The 15,607-nt window shown below is 36.1% G+C and overlaps 1 protein-coding gene across 1 annotated transcript in view; it reads left to right on the top strand.

The window, feature by feature from the left end:
* Positions 1 to 2,351: 2,351 nt before the first annotated feature.
* Positions 2,352 to 15,607, top strand: part of ap1g2 (adaptor related protein complex 1 subunit gamma 2) — a 30,120-nt gene continuing 16,864 nt past the window's right edge. Inside the window, exons 1-11 of the mRNA XM_030160268.1 lie at positions 2,352 to 2,484; positions 4,283 to 4,485; positions 6,204 to 6,328; positions 7,191 to 7,332; positions 8,952 to 9,048; positions 9,135 to 9,211; positions 9,295 to 9,390; positions 10,809 to 10,889; positions 12,409 to 12,507; positions 12,618 to 12,673; positions 13,383 to 13,496. Coding sequence (XP_030016128.1) covers positions 4,285 to 4,485; positions 6,204 to 6,328; positions 7,191 to 7,332; positions 8,952 to 9,048; positions 9,135 to 9,211; positions 9,295 to 9,390; positions 10,809 to 10,889; positions 12,409 to 12,507; positions 12,618 to 12,673; positions 13,383 to 13,496 — 1,088 coding nt within the window. The 5' untranslated portion in view covers positions 2,352 to 2,484; positions 4,283 to 4,284. The remainder of the gene's footprint in view (positions 2,485 to 4,282; positions 4,486 to 6,203; positions 6,329 to 7,190; positions 7,333 to 8,951; positions 9,049 to 9,134; positions 9,212 to 9,294; positions 9,391 to 10,808; positions 10,890 to 12,408; positions 12,508 to 12,617; positions 12,674 to 13,382; positions 13,497 to 15,607) is intronic.

Raw genomic sequence — 15,607 nt, 5'->3', positions numbered from 1 at the left:
CAATGAGTTCATTCAGAAAACACATGAAAGGGCTGAGTATTCTCTCACCAAAATAAGAGTCCTTGAATGGAGAATCACTTGAAGCAATGAGAAAATACAATCTAATGTGGGAAAGGTGCATTGCTGAATTTTCTACACAAATCAGGTATCTGCTGGGAAGCTGCATTCTGATACAAAAATGTTCATTCAGCCAAATCCATGGAGCAGCTGGATTATTATAGACATGGGTATAATTGTTTTTATTTGCATTTATGCACCTAATTGCAAAAGGTGAAATTAGTATTTTTTCACTCATCCCTGGTCATAACATATATATATAACAAAAGAAAATCAAGTCTTCACTCACATACTCTTTATTTGAGAAATTGAATTTTTTTTCTGAGCTGTAGTGATGAAATGTAACTGAGCAGTTTGTGTAGTGTAGCCTACATAAATACACATGACATGGTGTTTTACAAGACCAATCTAATCTTCTACAGGTCTAACTTTACTTATCTGTGAGGTAAATGTAGTAATCTAGTATTTTGTACTCCATGAGTACAATATTATACAGCGTATTTCAATATTTCTTCTGATCATTGTTATGCCTTTCTGTTATGTCTTATGTATTCTGTACTCTCTTCTAATTCTATTTTTTCATTATTTAGACTTTAAAAAAAACACTGTGCTTTCATTATGCCCTGGATGTTCTGGATGTAACCCTAACCCTAATGTGTCAATACATTTTGCTGATAATGTTTAAATACTTTTATATGCTTTCTGTCTGTCTTCTTTTACTTCATGACTTATTATGCAGGACAAAAAATAACAATTTGATTAATAAAATACCCATCTTAGGTAAGTACACATATCCAGATTTCAAAATACTGTTCCAGTCTTCTCTCATTTATTAATGAGCTCTCATTATTTTTAAGTCTCTAAACTTGGTTAAATCTGAAAAAGCAGACAATTTCTGTAAATCCTTGAAAATCTCTGTTTTCTTTGACCCTGACAAATTGTATGTTTTCCCTTCTTTCTTTTTTTCCCTTTAATTTGTTCCTATATTTTCTTTCTAGCTGTTAGTGTTGTGTTTTATGGTGTATATTTCCAAAGTGGATTTGCTCAGCATTATTGTATTATAACGACAATGACTGTGTCATAATGTTGATGTTTTTTCTTTGTAAGAATTTCTCATTGAAATAAATTTGTAAAAAACAAAAAAACAAAACAAAACAAAACTTTCCTTCTTTCATTGTTGCTTTCTTCTTCTTCTTCTTCTTCTTCTTCATTTTTAAATTTTTTTTTAATAGAAAGTTTTAACAATTCTTAATAGAAAAACATATAGTCTCCACACAAACACAATAAAATGACACAATTAACTGACAAATTTATAGATCAGATCTTTTTTTAAAAAAGGAGACAAGAACAAAAGACAAACAAAAACAATACAATAAATCAACAACACTCAGGAGTCTGCTAAGCAGCCAAAACCATGAAATAACTTAATTGTTTGTATTAATTTATTGTCTTTCTTTTTCAGATTTTCAATGCTGTTCCAATGTTTTCAGATCTTTTATTCTGAAGTTGTAAAAGGAGTGTTTTGTTTTGTTTTTCTTTTCTTTTTTTCTTTTTAACCAAATCATTTGGTGTAGATAATATTTTGCTAAAATAATGATTAAATTAAGGATATATTTTTCATTGGCTGATAAATTTGGATTAGTGACTACAAGAAGAATTTTAAAGTTGTTCAGTAATACAGAAGCCCTAAGATATATATATGTATATATATAAATATAAATAAATAAATAAATAAATAAATAAATAAATAAATAAATAAGTGTGTGTGTGTGTGTGTGTGTGTGTGTGTGTGTGTGTGTGTGTATTCTTCTTTTTATCTTTATTCAGTGAAGAAAAGTATACAAACACTGTATACAACAAGAAAATAATATGTTTGCCAGAGGGAAGGGTTATATAATTATTATAGTACAATGTCTAAATCAGAGCAAATTTGGATGTTTTTTATAGCCTTCTGGTTTCCAGATTTATCTAAAAGCTTTAAATAAAGTTCAACATCTGTCAAAAAATATAATAATATTTGGTTTTCTGTTACAGAACTTACATTTGTGAAAGAAAAAAAAACTGCAAGTAAGAGAAATAAATTAATTTTTTAAAAATTGTTTTTCTTCCTTTTTGGGGTACCTATAAAAACAAAATAGTACATTTTCTTCTTCTTCTTCTTCTTCTTCTTCTTCTTCTTCTTCTTCTTCTTCTTCTTCTTCTTCTTCTTCTTCTTCCTGTGTTTGGATGTTACGTAATAATGCGCCACATCTACCCGCCTTTTATTTTGAAAGTACGTACAGAAAGTTGTGCTGTTATTTTGTTGAGTTTGACCAGATAGTACCGTGGTATCCAGCCAACAGTCTGCTGCCGAGTATCTGAGGGGGGGGGGACTCGGTTAAACTGGTTTACCTGTCTAACCCTGGGGAGTGTGCGTCCGGCCGAGAGGTACGTGGTCATTTTAAAGCACGGTCCGTTCATGTTAACGGACTGTCATGCTAACTTAGCTTAGCTTGTAGCCTGACTCTCCGTCTCCTCCGGTGACAGCATCTACAAGGTTAGCTCGGTCTGGTCGGTCGGCTAGCCTCTGACCGGCTGTTTCACCCGCATCACCGTTTGTGGGACTTTTCATGACAATTCACAGTTAAAAGATTTCACTCAAGGTATGTTTATAGCGGCGCAAAGTTATACAGGTGTTGTAATTTTCGGTAACTTTCCGTTGAACCAGCTTTGAAGTGAAACAACTGTCTGTGAATAGAGTAACCCTTTACCTTTTACAGACTGTTAGTTTCAGAAGTGGCTTTAATTGTTTCACAGTTGCACATTGTGAAGTTGTGTTGTAGTGACAGCAGAGCCTTTGTAAATATGTGTAACAATGTAGTGAAAGGTGAACAGTGTGCACACACCTGGAGGGTTTTACATACAGGAAGTAAGTTACAAAAGGAGCTGTGTTATTGTTTCTGTCACCATCTGTCATCTTTAGTATCCTTTTCTTTAAAGCTGCAACGATTAGTCGATTAGTTGTCACATAATTGGCAACTGTTTTGACTGATTTTCATGAGGGATTCGTTTTAGGTCAAATTGTCTAAATATTTTATGAATTTTTTTTACTCCCCTTTGCAATGAATTGAAAATCTTTTGGCCCAAGATGTTTGAGGAAACACAGACTGACATGTTATTAACCAAGCAACTAATCGATTAATCAAGAAAATAATCAAATTAATGGACAGTGAGAGTAGTAAGTCACAGCTTTTATGATTAAGATCTGTTGGTGCTTTGATTCTAAGTGTTTCATCTACAGTACAGCAGGGATGTCAAACATGTGGTCCATGGGCCAAATTGTCCAGTTGGGAACTGCAGGATGAATTTGTGAAATGCAATATTGTCAACTGAGGTATTGACAGTCAAGAGTGTCAAATTCATTTTAATTCAGGGGCCACATTAAGGGCCAATTTGATCTCAAATGGGTTGAACCAGTAAAATACTATCATCTATTATAAAAGCCAAGTGGTGTCTATGTGTGCGTGTGTTTGTATGTGTGTCTGGGGATTTACACAAAATTCAGAAAGAGCTGACTTCTGTATTTTTGGTCAAGGAACAGACTAGCGAAAACAGCAAGTTGATAGGACCAACATTTTGGGAGATATTAGTAATTTTGGAATACAATAGCCTTACATTCACGTTGCTATGCCTAGAACAGTTTGGCGGTGACTGCTGAACAAATGCGTAACAGCATGCAGGAATACACAACAGTATACAGACTACCCCATCTAGCACTTGTGGATCCCCGTGGGTGAACACACTAGTAATAACCTATAAATACTGACAACTCTAAATTTATCCCTTTGTTTTAGTGTAAAAAAGCAAAATTATATAAAAGTGTTTACATTTACAAACTGTCCTTTCACAAAAAATGTGAATAATCTGAAGAAATATGTACATGAAATTTGGAGAAGTGCAATTTTAACAATATTAGACATGTAAGTAAATATTTTGTGCCTTTTTATAGCCACTGTAATCTCTAAGTTCTCATGCACTTGTGTAAATGCTAAGCTGAAATGTAATACTGTGAAAATTGCTCTCAAGAAATTTCATGTAGTTTTGCATTGTTCATGTATTTCACATTGTTTTGAAGGATGCTTTGCAGATGTAAACATTTTCATTATGCAGCCTAATTTTACTTACTGACTGATCTAAAGTAATGTTTCTGTTGTCACTTTCTTGACACATGTGCGGATCTGCACAGCCATGTCTCCATCAGTGCCCCTCCAGGAGATGATCCGGGCCATCAGGTCGGCCCGGACGCAGTGTGAGGAGCGTGGTGTCATCCAGAGGGAGTGTGCAGCCATCCGGGCGCAGTTCAGACAAGCTGACAATGGTGGACGGTCGCACAACCTGGCCAAGCTGCTCTATGTGCACATGCTGGGCTACCCCGCTCACTTTGGTCAGGTGAGGGGATTTAGTTAATGCATGTCATGGGTTGGCTTTGTGATAGGGCAGCAGGGTGAGAAATAACAGAAAGATGTGGATGGAATATACAGTGTGTTTGCATTCTAAGTATGGTAACGGTTTTGGTCTACAAAGTGAACTCCATGAACTTTATCTACACTCACTTATTAGCCTAACACATATTTGTTTTTTCTCTCATCTGTATTTTATACTATTTATGTAGTTCCATTATGAGACATTTCAGATAGACATTCATTTCAAATAACCATATTCATTTTGCAGTTATCTTTTTGTCAGTAGCCCTCAAAGACCTAAACAGCTGTCAGTAACCAAAAGCATCTAATGATCTAAAATACTGAATAAGTCTTGAACCATTAATCCTATCAATATAGTTAAATAATTCAGGTAAAATGCAGTTTCTCAGCTATTCAGTGACAACATTTGTGCCAATTTGAATGTTTAGAGGCTTCATAGTGAACTTGGAAACACCATCAATTTCTGTGACATTGAACTCAGTAAAACCCAAGTAGTTTGACAAATGACACTGTTTTGTGAATGCTTGTTTTTATGTCCAACTAATGATTTGTGTTGCTGAAAAAGTCACGTTTTCTTCAGTTTTCTCTGTCGATAATAACCTCTGAATTAACTGCTTTCATGAACATCTACATGGTCAGCAAATGAATTAAATGTAGGAAAATACCTGTATTTCGCTGAGTCAAAAGGTTAAATGTAAATCTGTTTGTTACATAATGGCCTCATTGTAAATAGTTAAGCTAAAAGCCATTGTTTTACATAATTGTGTATGTATACCTGTATAAAAACAGCTGTATGAACACAGATGTCATGTCATCTCGTTTTCTTCTCTATTTTCTGCCCTTTGAGCTTAGACACTCTTTTAATCTTGCATCCTGTTAAATACTATTGGCAAGTCATTATCGGTATATATTCTGAATGTGTATATCAGGCATGGCAAATTTGTTTCAACAGAAAGACTATTCAAAGTGCTTTACAAAACACAAAGGTATTATAACATAATTTTAAAAACATTTCAAATTGTCCTAAAAGATAACAAAGCACTTGAAAAAAAAAACAGAATTTCAAAATTAATTCATGTCAAATCAAATGTATCTTGTGCAGATTGTGTTAAAGTCTAAAAGGCAAACAGAAATATAATTGTAACGTATGTGTTCTCATGTTCAGTCTTTTTCTTCTTTAGATAAACTCTAATAAGAAAAATAAACTATTCTTAGGCTGATTTTATAGTTGTGGCATAAAATGAACTGGAAAAGACATTAAATCCTCAGTCAAAACAGTATTTGTATGACTTAATGATATTTCATCCTTTATCAACACATTTATGTGGTTTTTAAAAGAAGATTAATCTGAAAAGCTACTAAAGCCGTTAGAGAAAGGTACAAATAAATAAAAGAATATTGAATGAAACAGCTATACTGAAGTAAAGTACAACTAACTTCACAATCATTTCAACACTGGGAGTTGTTGTTGATCCCTTAACATCGTCTGAATTGTGGTATAGTCATGTCCGACTTAGTGTGTTTAATAGAGTGGACACTGGAACTGGGCCACTGGGCACAGCATGACCTCCACTTAAAGCAAGAGAAGAGCCTTTAGGGCATCAGTGATATCAGTCCTACTCTGCTCAAACACTATGATCTCTGTGAAACTCTACTTAAAGGAGATGTGGCTTCTCTGTCTAGATGGAGTGTGTTCGGATGATTGCCAGCCCTCGGTACAGTGAGAAACGAGTGGGATACCTGGGAGCCATGATGCTGCTGGATGAGAAGCAGGACGCCAGCCTGCTCATCACCAACTCCATAAAGAAGTATGACCAGCACAGAATGATCAAACAGCTGATCAAGCATCTGCAGAGCAGCATCAGTTTACTAGTCTTGACTATGTAATATAATAATAATAATAAGAAGAAGAAGAAGAATATACTTCATTATGGAAACAGTTTTTAAAATCCTACTTACATTACGTCCCAATGGGAGCAAAATAAAACAGAAAATACAGTTAGATGTATAAAACCTATTAAAGTCCTACAGAGTTAAACCTCAAATAAAACCAGGAAAGGTTCTCTGATAAAAGTATATTTAAAGATGAGTCTCAAAAGGAGATCACTGACTCAGCTGACCTGATTTCCTCGGGTAGATCATTCCAGAGTCTCAGGACCGTGACTGCAAACATTCTGTCCTCTTATTTTATTGCAGCCTGGCTTGTGGAACTAAAATTAAGCCTGTACCAGTATGTACGGAACTGACATGTCAGAGATGCAACACAGACAAAGCAATCAGTGTAGTGCATACAGTAAAATGTATTCAGAAATATACATGGAGGACATGTAAAGAGGCTAAAACAGGATTGATCATGTCTCTTTATTTGGGTTAAAAGCCTGCAAATTGAGTTCTGGATTTGTTCTTTAAGATTTTTCTTTATACAGGCAAGTAGAAATGTTATGACAGTTATCCAAAGGTTGAGAAAGGGTATGTTTTATTAAATGCATCTGTGATGATTAAAACATAGCTGTATGCAGGTTTTCACATGTTAAAATAATGTCCTGGAGCGTCAGTTAAAAAGATCAGGACAGCAGTCAGTTTGGAAGACATTCTCAGATTTGATTGTATTCAATTATTAATATCTCCTCTGTCATCTGTGTGTGTTCTTTCTCTGTGTGTGTTTCTCAGTGATCTTTCTCACAGTAGCCAGTACGTGCAGTCTCTGGCTCTGTGCACACTGGCCTGCATGGGTTCAGCTGAGATGTGCAGGGATCTGGCACCAGAGATCGACCGGCTGCTTCGAGCCTCCAACTCCTACATTAAGAAGAAGGTTAGGGCAGTGATGAGTAAGGAGGACCAAGGGGATCATGTGATGAATTAGAAGAATTAGAAGGGGTTTAGTTGAGTCAATCAAGGATATAGAAATGTGAAATAATACATGACGGTTCTGTAATCCATACAGGCATAAAACTAGACTGCACTCAGTAGAGGTGCTGACCACACCTTGTACCTGTGTCGAATATCAGTGTCCTTTTCGTGAGATGTTTTTACTAAATAGAATTCTATTTTCTAACATACACAATTTATATACAGTCACGGAAAAAAAATGTTAGACCACCCTTGTTTTCTTCAATTTCTTGTTCATTTTAATGCCTAGTACAACTAAAGGTACATTTGTTTGGACAAATATAATGGTAACAACAAAAATAGCTCATAAGAGTTTAATTTCAGAGCTGTTATCTAGCCATTTTCCATGGTTTTCTTGATAATAACCAAAATCACTTCAGTTCTTACATCAATAGCTATGGCATTGTACTGCCAAAAACAGTGCTTTTATGCATTCCATGTTTTCTTTTGTGTCTGTTTTAGTCACATGATACACACAGGAGTTAGTACTTGATTGCATAACCATTGTTTTTGATGACTTTTGATGGTCTAATAATTTTTTCCGCGACTGTATTTGTATCCATATGAACACAGGGTGTCTGCAGATTCTTAAAAAGTCTTGATTGTCCTAAATTAAGGCCTGAATTATGGTCAGAATTGATCATTAATCCGTTAATCTTGAAGATCTTAAAAATTCTACAGATTTTGCTATATTTGCTTTGGAAATCTTTGGAAAGAATTTGTCATTTGTTGATCAGTGTTGATCATTTTAACATAACAGAGATGGGAGGGGTTCAGGTATCCACTTTAGCATCAGAAACATTAGTCATGGAGAAATGGAAATGTAATAATTCAAACATGGTTAAGACTGGTTCAAGCCAATAACTGTGAGGCCAGTTGGACTGTTACTTATGTGAATCTAAGGTCTTAAATTTGATCAAAAATGTCTTCAAAAGTCATGAATTTGGCTTCCTTAAATCTGCAGATACCCGGAAATGGAAGCACACAATAATATTTCAATTACATTTCTTAGCTCATGGTGCTAGTGTTGCACACTGTCACAGCTGTAGAAGAGCACAAGAGAGGCATTGAAGAGCTCAGAGACAAGTGTAAGGCCTGTCATGTAAAACAATAAGTTCAACATATAGTATAAATCACTGTATGGCGGTACTGTGGGTGTAGGCAACTGTGACCAATGTTAGCTTTGTAATGGAGTTACTAAAAACTAATGGCAAAATAGACATGTCTATATTGAACCAATAAAATGTAAATTACAGAAATAATATTTAATTTAAGTCAGTGTATATATGGATCACAAAAATCTTCTATTTTGAACTTTTATTGAGCAATAATAATGGAGTTATTATGAAAAGAACAAGTTAAATACAAAATAATTGTACTGTAAAATAGTTTACTTTATGGTTTTATTGTGTAATTAGATTGTGTCCTCCTGCTCAGCATCAGTTCATAACACTCATGTTCCGATGTTACGTTACGTTATGTTAATGTTCTAGTGTTCTAGAAATGTTCTGGTCCTAAAGTCTTTCACGTCTGTCCATCCAGGCTGCACTCTGTGCTGTTCACATTGTGAGGAAAGTCCATGACCTGGGAGAACTTTTTGCCCCCGCTGCCCGGTCCCTCCTGTCTGAGAAGAACCACGGTCCGTTGGTCTAAATGGTTCATCTGTACATGATCTTATGGACAGTCTGTTCCCTTACTGACTATTTTGTCACGGCTTATATCCAGGTGTGTTACACGGTGCTGTTGTGCTCATCACTGAACTATGTGAGCGCAATCCAGAAGCACTGGAGCGCTTCAGGAAGGTACAGGAAACATTCACTCATGCTCTGATGAGTTCAGTGTCTTTACACAGTTGATTCATGTATTTGTGCTGTTTTTATCCCAGACGGTGCCAGATCTGGTTCAGATCATGAAGGGTCTGGTCATTTCAGGTTATTCTCCAGAGCACGACGTAGCAGGAATCAGCGATCCCTTCCTACAGGTCTGGTCTATACTACAGCCACACCCACTTTTAATCCACAGTCACACCTCTACTTTCTTCTATTCACCCTTTATTTAGTGTCTTTGCGTCTTACTCATATTACCTTTGTTAATTGTGTTTGCAGGATTCTTTACTCTCACGGTGCTTAAATCTCTAGTGAAAACTTGTTTGACTTTCCAGTAGAGCACTTCAATAATGTTTGATCGACTGGATTTTTACATGTGTTTCTAATTATGTTTAAAGTCAACATGTTTAATTTCTTTGTAAAATGAGCCAGGCACATATTAGGAGGCTTAGAAATTACTTTCTAAAATCCTAGTAGGCTGATTTTTTTTTTTCTTTATTAGATTAGATAGCACTTTATTGATCCTTTGGGTAGAGCCCTCAGGAAATTGAAGTTCCAATAACAGCACAACACTGAATGTACACACACAAGAAAATAGCAATACAATATCTCTAAAAAAAACCTCATCAATTTCACATGGGGAAAGAAAGTAGAAACAAGTGGCAAAGTAGTAATATATATTTCAGGGTTTCTGCAGGTATCAGCATATCTAATTTAATGCTTTTTAATGCCCTCTTTAATGCCACTTTAAAACAAATTTAATGCCCATGTCCAACTGCAGGTACAGTTTTGTGTATAGTTTTATATATACATGATGGTTTACCTTCGACGGGCTTTAACCAGGTTCTGAAGAGTTCCTCCTCCAACCATTTCTGCTGAAACTTGCATTTTCCCATTTTTCCGACATTTGCTAATATTCCCTGCTCTATTTTGCCACAGCATGAGCACGCTCACAGCACGTTGCATTCATCGGCTGTAAACAGTAGCCAATTAAAGGGTTCTGCCTGTCAATCATTTCACTATACTTCCGATCAAAATTATTAAATGTTTATATAATCATAATAAATTGTGAATAACAATGCTTTTTTTCAGTCAAGTGTATTAAATTTTTTAATGCCTGTGAACATCGAATTTAATGGGTTTTTAATGCCATTTAAGGCCTTAATTTTCACAAAATCTATTTAATGACTTTTAATGCTTTTTAATGACCCACAGAAACCCTGTATTTATATCTCATTTAATAATCACATGATAAAAGTTAGAATAAAGTGATAACAGTGATAGTAGTCATAACAACAATATATAAGTAACAAGTAATATAAGTATGTAAGTAATAATAATAATAGTAATAGTAACAATAAGCAGTGGTAAGAGAACTAAATTACCAACAACAAGAAAACAAACATTGCACACTAGAATAAACAATAAATAACATAAACATCATTGCACCACAAAACTGCACAGTTATTAGTCAGAGGATTTCTTCAGTGCTGTTTTTCCTTTACTTCTCCAGCTACAACACAAATAACTTCCTCGTGTTTTTGCTGATCAGTGATTTTTCTCTCGCCTCCAGGTGCGCATCTTGAGGTTGCTCAGAATCCTGGGGCACAACAATGAAGCAGCTAGTGACGCCATGAATGACCTACTAGCTCAGGTTCAGTGTGCACCCTCACAGATGTGAAGTGTTCTTAATGTGTTTGTTAACATTCTGTTTTATGCCTCAACATCAACGACTCGTGACGACCGGAGCTTTTATGTGTTCGGTTTGTCAGTCTTCCATCCCATTTTCGAGATATCTCAGGAACACCACGAGCAAATTTCTGCAAACTAGGCACCCAAGAATTAAGATTAGAATTTAATCATCAAATGTGGAGGTCAGTTTGACTCCACAAAAATGCCATAATTCAAGAATTAATTTGCTAAGTAGAAGGGCACTTGGAGAGCACAGACGATACACAGAGGCTAATAGTCGACCCTTTTTTGCTCTACAAATTATGGTGTTTGTTTTCCTCCTTTTCATCTGTTTCATGGTTTTATCCTTGAACCATGCATGCTTCACCTCTCCACCTAGTGATATGAAAATCAGACTATTGCAAATATTCGCAGAGATATCATGTAAAAGGACAAAATGATAATAACACCCCCCCACCCCACCCCCCAACAGGGAGGCAAGGGGTATTGTTTTGGATTCAGTTTGTTTGTTTTTTTGATTGCTAAGACTCTAGCAGCAAAACTAGTGGTTGAATTCATACCAGATTGCCAGTGACCCAGAATAAATGTGATTACATTTAGGGAACAGAAGGTCAAAGTTCACATTTTTTATGCATTTTTAAAATCTTTTTTTTCCCATTTACTTATAATGGACAGAATTTCAAATGTCAATAAAAATATCAATTTTGTTTCAGTTTACTTGGCACATAAAGCCATAACCACACGTATAGACATGATGACATCAGCTGGATTCATGCCAAAATAATAAAAATAATAATGAAAGTTATTTGTAAGCACCTTTCAGGGCACCCAAGGACACTACAACAAGATAGATCAGACAATGCATAAAATACAAAGAAGTAAACAAATGAATAAAAGAATAATTACGATGTATAGAAATGAAGATGTAAAATGGAGAGTAAAACTTATGGTGGGTAGGCTACTCTGAAAAAGTGAGTTTTGAGTCTGGATTTGAATGTGGGGAGAGAGTCACTGTTACAAATGGATGGTGGGAGGGAGTATAAGTAAGATACAATACGTGCAAGGGGTGGGGTTTGTTGTACCTGGCACCAATTTCCAAAAGCTCATAATGTTCCGTTAAAGCACTTTTAGGCCATTATTTATCATACTACTCCTAAAATTCCTCCTGATGTAATATTCCTTCCTTCCAGCCTCTAAGTGAAGATATCAAATTGAAGATTCCCTTTTGAAATTACAATGACAACTTATATTTGATTATTTTTAAGTACATGTTATTACTTGAAGTAGCCAGGGATGTCACTGCGACATGGCATTATGGTGAAGACAAATAACCATAAGGCAGTAGATCCAGTTTGTTCTATTTTTTGTTTTCAGTCCAAAGTTTAACTTTCCTCGTGTAGGTGATTGTTCAGCCTTTTTGTTTATTCTTTAAAATGTCACAGATTTGACTTGTGTGTGTCTTTTTTTGACCTGCTGTACAGGTGGCAACCAACACCGACAGCACTAAGACTGTGGGCAATGCTGTTTTGTATGAGACTGTCCTCACCGTGCTGGACATCAAGTCAGAAAGTGGCCTCAGGGTGAGGGTTGAGGATGATTTTTAACCCAGTCTGTAACAGTTTTATTTCCTTTAGTGTCCAGTAAGTGATGTTGCTTGAGTAGTAAATGCAGACACATTTTACTTCCACAGGTTTTGGCAGTGAATATCTTGGGCAGATTTCTCTTGAACAACGACAGGAACATTCGGTCAGTGCCATTTCCATTTCTTCTGTTTTTTGTTTTTTTTCCCGTCTTCTTCCTTCCTGTTCCTCTTTCCGTTTACATCTCTCTTGCCATCCGTCCCTTCTATCTCTCTTATCTCTCATGGTCATTTTACCTTTTTCCATTCCACAAAGCCATTGGCACTGGAGCCAGAAAGAGAAACCTCCTGCCAGGCCATTATCAGTCAGGGCTCACTAATCACCTTCCCTGGAACACTTCCTCTAAAGCCACACTAGAAGGTCACTGTCTGTCGTTTAATGCTCATCTCTCCATTTTGGGCCACGTCATTTCTCACACAGCAGAGTGGAGCTCCCTAAGGGTTTTGATAGTGGACTATTTTTTGGGTTTGTCTCCATAGGGGCTTGTGACCGGGCAGACTTGTCTGGTGTTACCTGCAGGTCCGTCTTTAGCTGTCTGCTACTGTGTGGCAGTAATAGGACTGCTGTAATTCCTGTGAGATCTCTCCCTGTGCATATATAAATAGCTGATCAGCTCATTTTGTGTGGAAAGATAAATAATCCTATGAGCTGGGTTGATAATGTTGGTTTTAGCTCTGTGAATTGTCTTTGATTGGTGGCTTCAGGTTATTCAATAAAAACTATTGGTTGGGTTTATCTGTTAGAGTATTACATTGTCAGGCAGGTGAATTAACATTTATAAGAGGCTTATTTTTGGCTGTTCTCCACATGTGCAGGTACATAGCCATGATGTCTCTTCAAAAGATTGTTGGGACAGATCACATCGCAGTCCAGCGTCACAGAGGAACCATAGTGGACTGCCTGAAGGACCCTGACGCTTCAGTCAAACGGTAACTGACACCTTCTCTCCTATAGTTTAGGAATTAAGGCTGTTTTCACATCTGAACCTGTGAACCAAGGCTCATGTTTTTGTTTTAAACATTTATGTTTTATACATTCGGCGCAGTTAGTTTTACTTTCACATGTCGACTTTGGGAGCAGGTTATATGTCTTTTGTTCATCTGATGGTAGCACATTGTTAATTCATCTCATGTATATTTTCTTCCATCATATGTCTGCTTTTCTCCTTGCGATGTTGTAATGGCAGACATATGATAAATTCCTATATAAATAACTATCCCAACAACTGCTCCCATGTTGTACACAAACTAAACTGTGGTTCAGTTTGATCTGGATTGAGACCACCTCATTTGGTTATACCAGTCATGGGCTGATCAGTCTGCACAGTGGCTGATGGAGGTTTCACACCTGGGAATTTGGTTAAAATCAAATAGGAAGTTTTGGAGTCCAGATTAAATGCAGCAGATGCAAAAGCTCCTTAGGAATAACAGTGAATCTAAAAGTGGAAAAAATGATTAAATTTACTGAATTCAGTAGAAAACAAAAAAATCAGAAACACAATTAATTAAGTAAAAAGTACAATCAACAATGCAACACAAAGTAGCTGCACTCTGTCCTAATTAAAATGATGAAGAATAAAGACAACAGAAATTAGTATCAGACTGTTGGTTGGCACTACAGTTCAAGACTGCAAGCAGCTCCTTTCTGTATGTGAATACTCTGACTATGACCCAACAGCAGACATATGTAAATGTGTCACAACAGTTAAAACAAACACATGCCACTTATTTGAAAGTTCACCTGAGAAATACAGAATCAAAGGCTGATTTTTTTCGTAGTTCCTCACCAACTAAAACTAGTAAAATCTATTTTAAAATAGTCGCTTCATCAATATAAAAGTAAAACTAACTAAAACCAAACTGAAAAACTAAATAAAAACTAATAAAAGCATCAAACTATAGTAATTGTCTCCTTATGATACGTGTCTTGTCTGCCTGTTGTGAGACTGTTATTGTGGAAGCATCATGCTGACATTGTGATTTCAAGCCTGACTGCAGATGATGATAATAATAACTTAACTGATGATATAACTTCACTGACGCCTGTGGGGATTGTTTATTTGTACACACCTCATTAGCAGAAAAGTCAGGAGAGTCAGGGATGCAACTTGAGGATATACTGACCTCTGCTTAGCATTAAACTAGCGCTAGGTCAGCTTTAGGAAATGAAGTCAGGCAAGTTTTTTAACCATGCGTGCAGCTCCTCTAGTGTGTTCACTCTGTCTTCTGTTAGTGTTGTGACCACAGTCATCCACAGCTTGGTGAGACTTTCCAGATGATAACCCATCTGGCGAATTGCAGTCGTCTTCCATTCGATGTTTGTCGTCACATTTGGAAGGTCGCCATCAATCTCTTTGTTGGTCATGTGTGCAATCCAGCTAATGTCAAGGACAGTTCAGAGCATGTTTGTGTAGCAGTCAAGATGCTTTGGAGAGAGTCAGTATCTCACACTCGTACCATAAGATAGGTTTTATGGTTGCATGGAAGAATCTCACTCTAAACTGGTGGTTCCCAACCTTTTTTGGCTCGTGACCCCATTTTAACATCACAAATTTCTGGCGACCCCAGACATTCAAAACAGACATGCTTATTTTTTGCTAAAATTAAATTGTTTTTGATCATTTAATAGTTTGCTATACTACATTGAAAATAAACATTAATTTTAGATGACATTTAGGCTATAAAATGTATCTTATTATGGACGGAGGCAGAAAAGCCAGGTGTAGATTACTGCACAAAGTGAGAATTTTATTTTCCTTGGTCAGGATATGTACAGTCAGTCCAGCTTGTATTTACAAGGCTGACAATTAATACTAAAAAAACAATAACTCAAACTACGAATTATGAAAGAGGTGCAGCATCTGAAACCGACCACAATGAACATTTGAAAGTTAAACAGTACCACAGTGCTTCAGTTTCAGCTTCACAGTTTGTCATGTCTTTTATGTATTGTGATTGTCTCTCAACTCACCATATATTTTTTATTAGCAAATTTTTATTTTTATCAATTACTAGACATTTCAGGCAACCCCATTTGAATT

This window comes from Sphaeramia orbicularis, chromosome 17 (genome assembly GCF_902148855.1).
Source record: "Sphaeramia orbicularis chromosome 17, fSphaOr1.1, whole genome shotgun sequence".
NCBI classification, from domain to species: domain Eukaryota; kingdom Metazoa; phylum Chordata; class Actinopteri; order Kurtiformes; family Apogonidae; genus Sphaeramia; species Sphaeramia orbicularis.
Note: the sequence above shows the minus strand (reverse complement) of the source record. Positions and strands in the feature narration are given on the sequence as shown.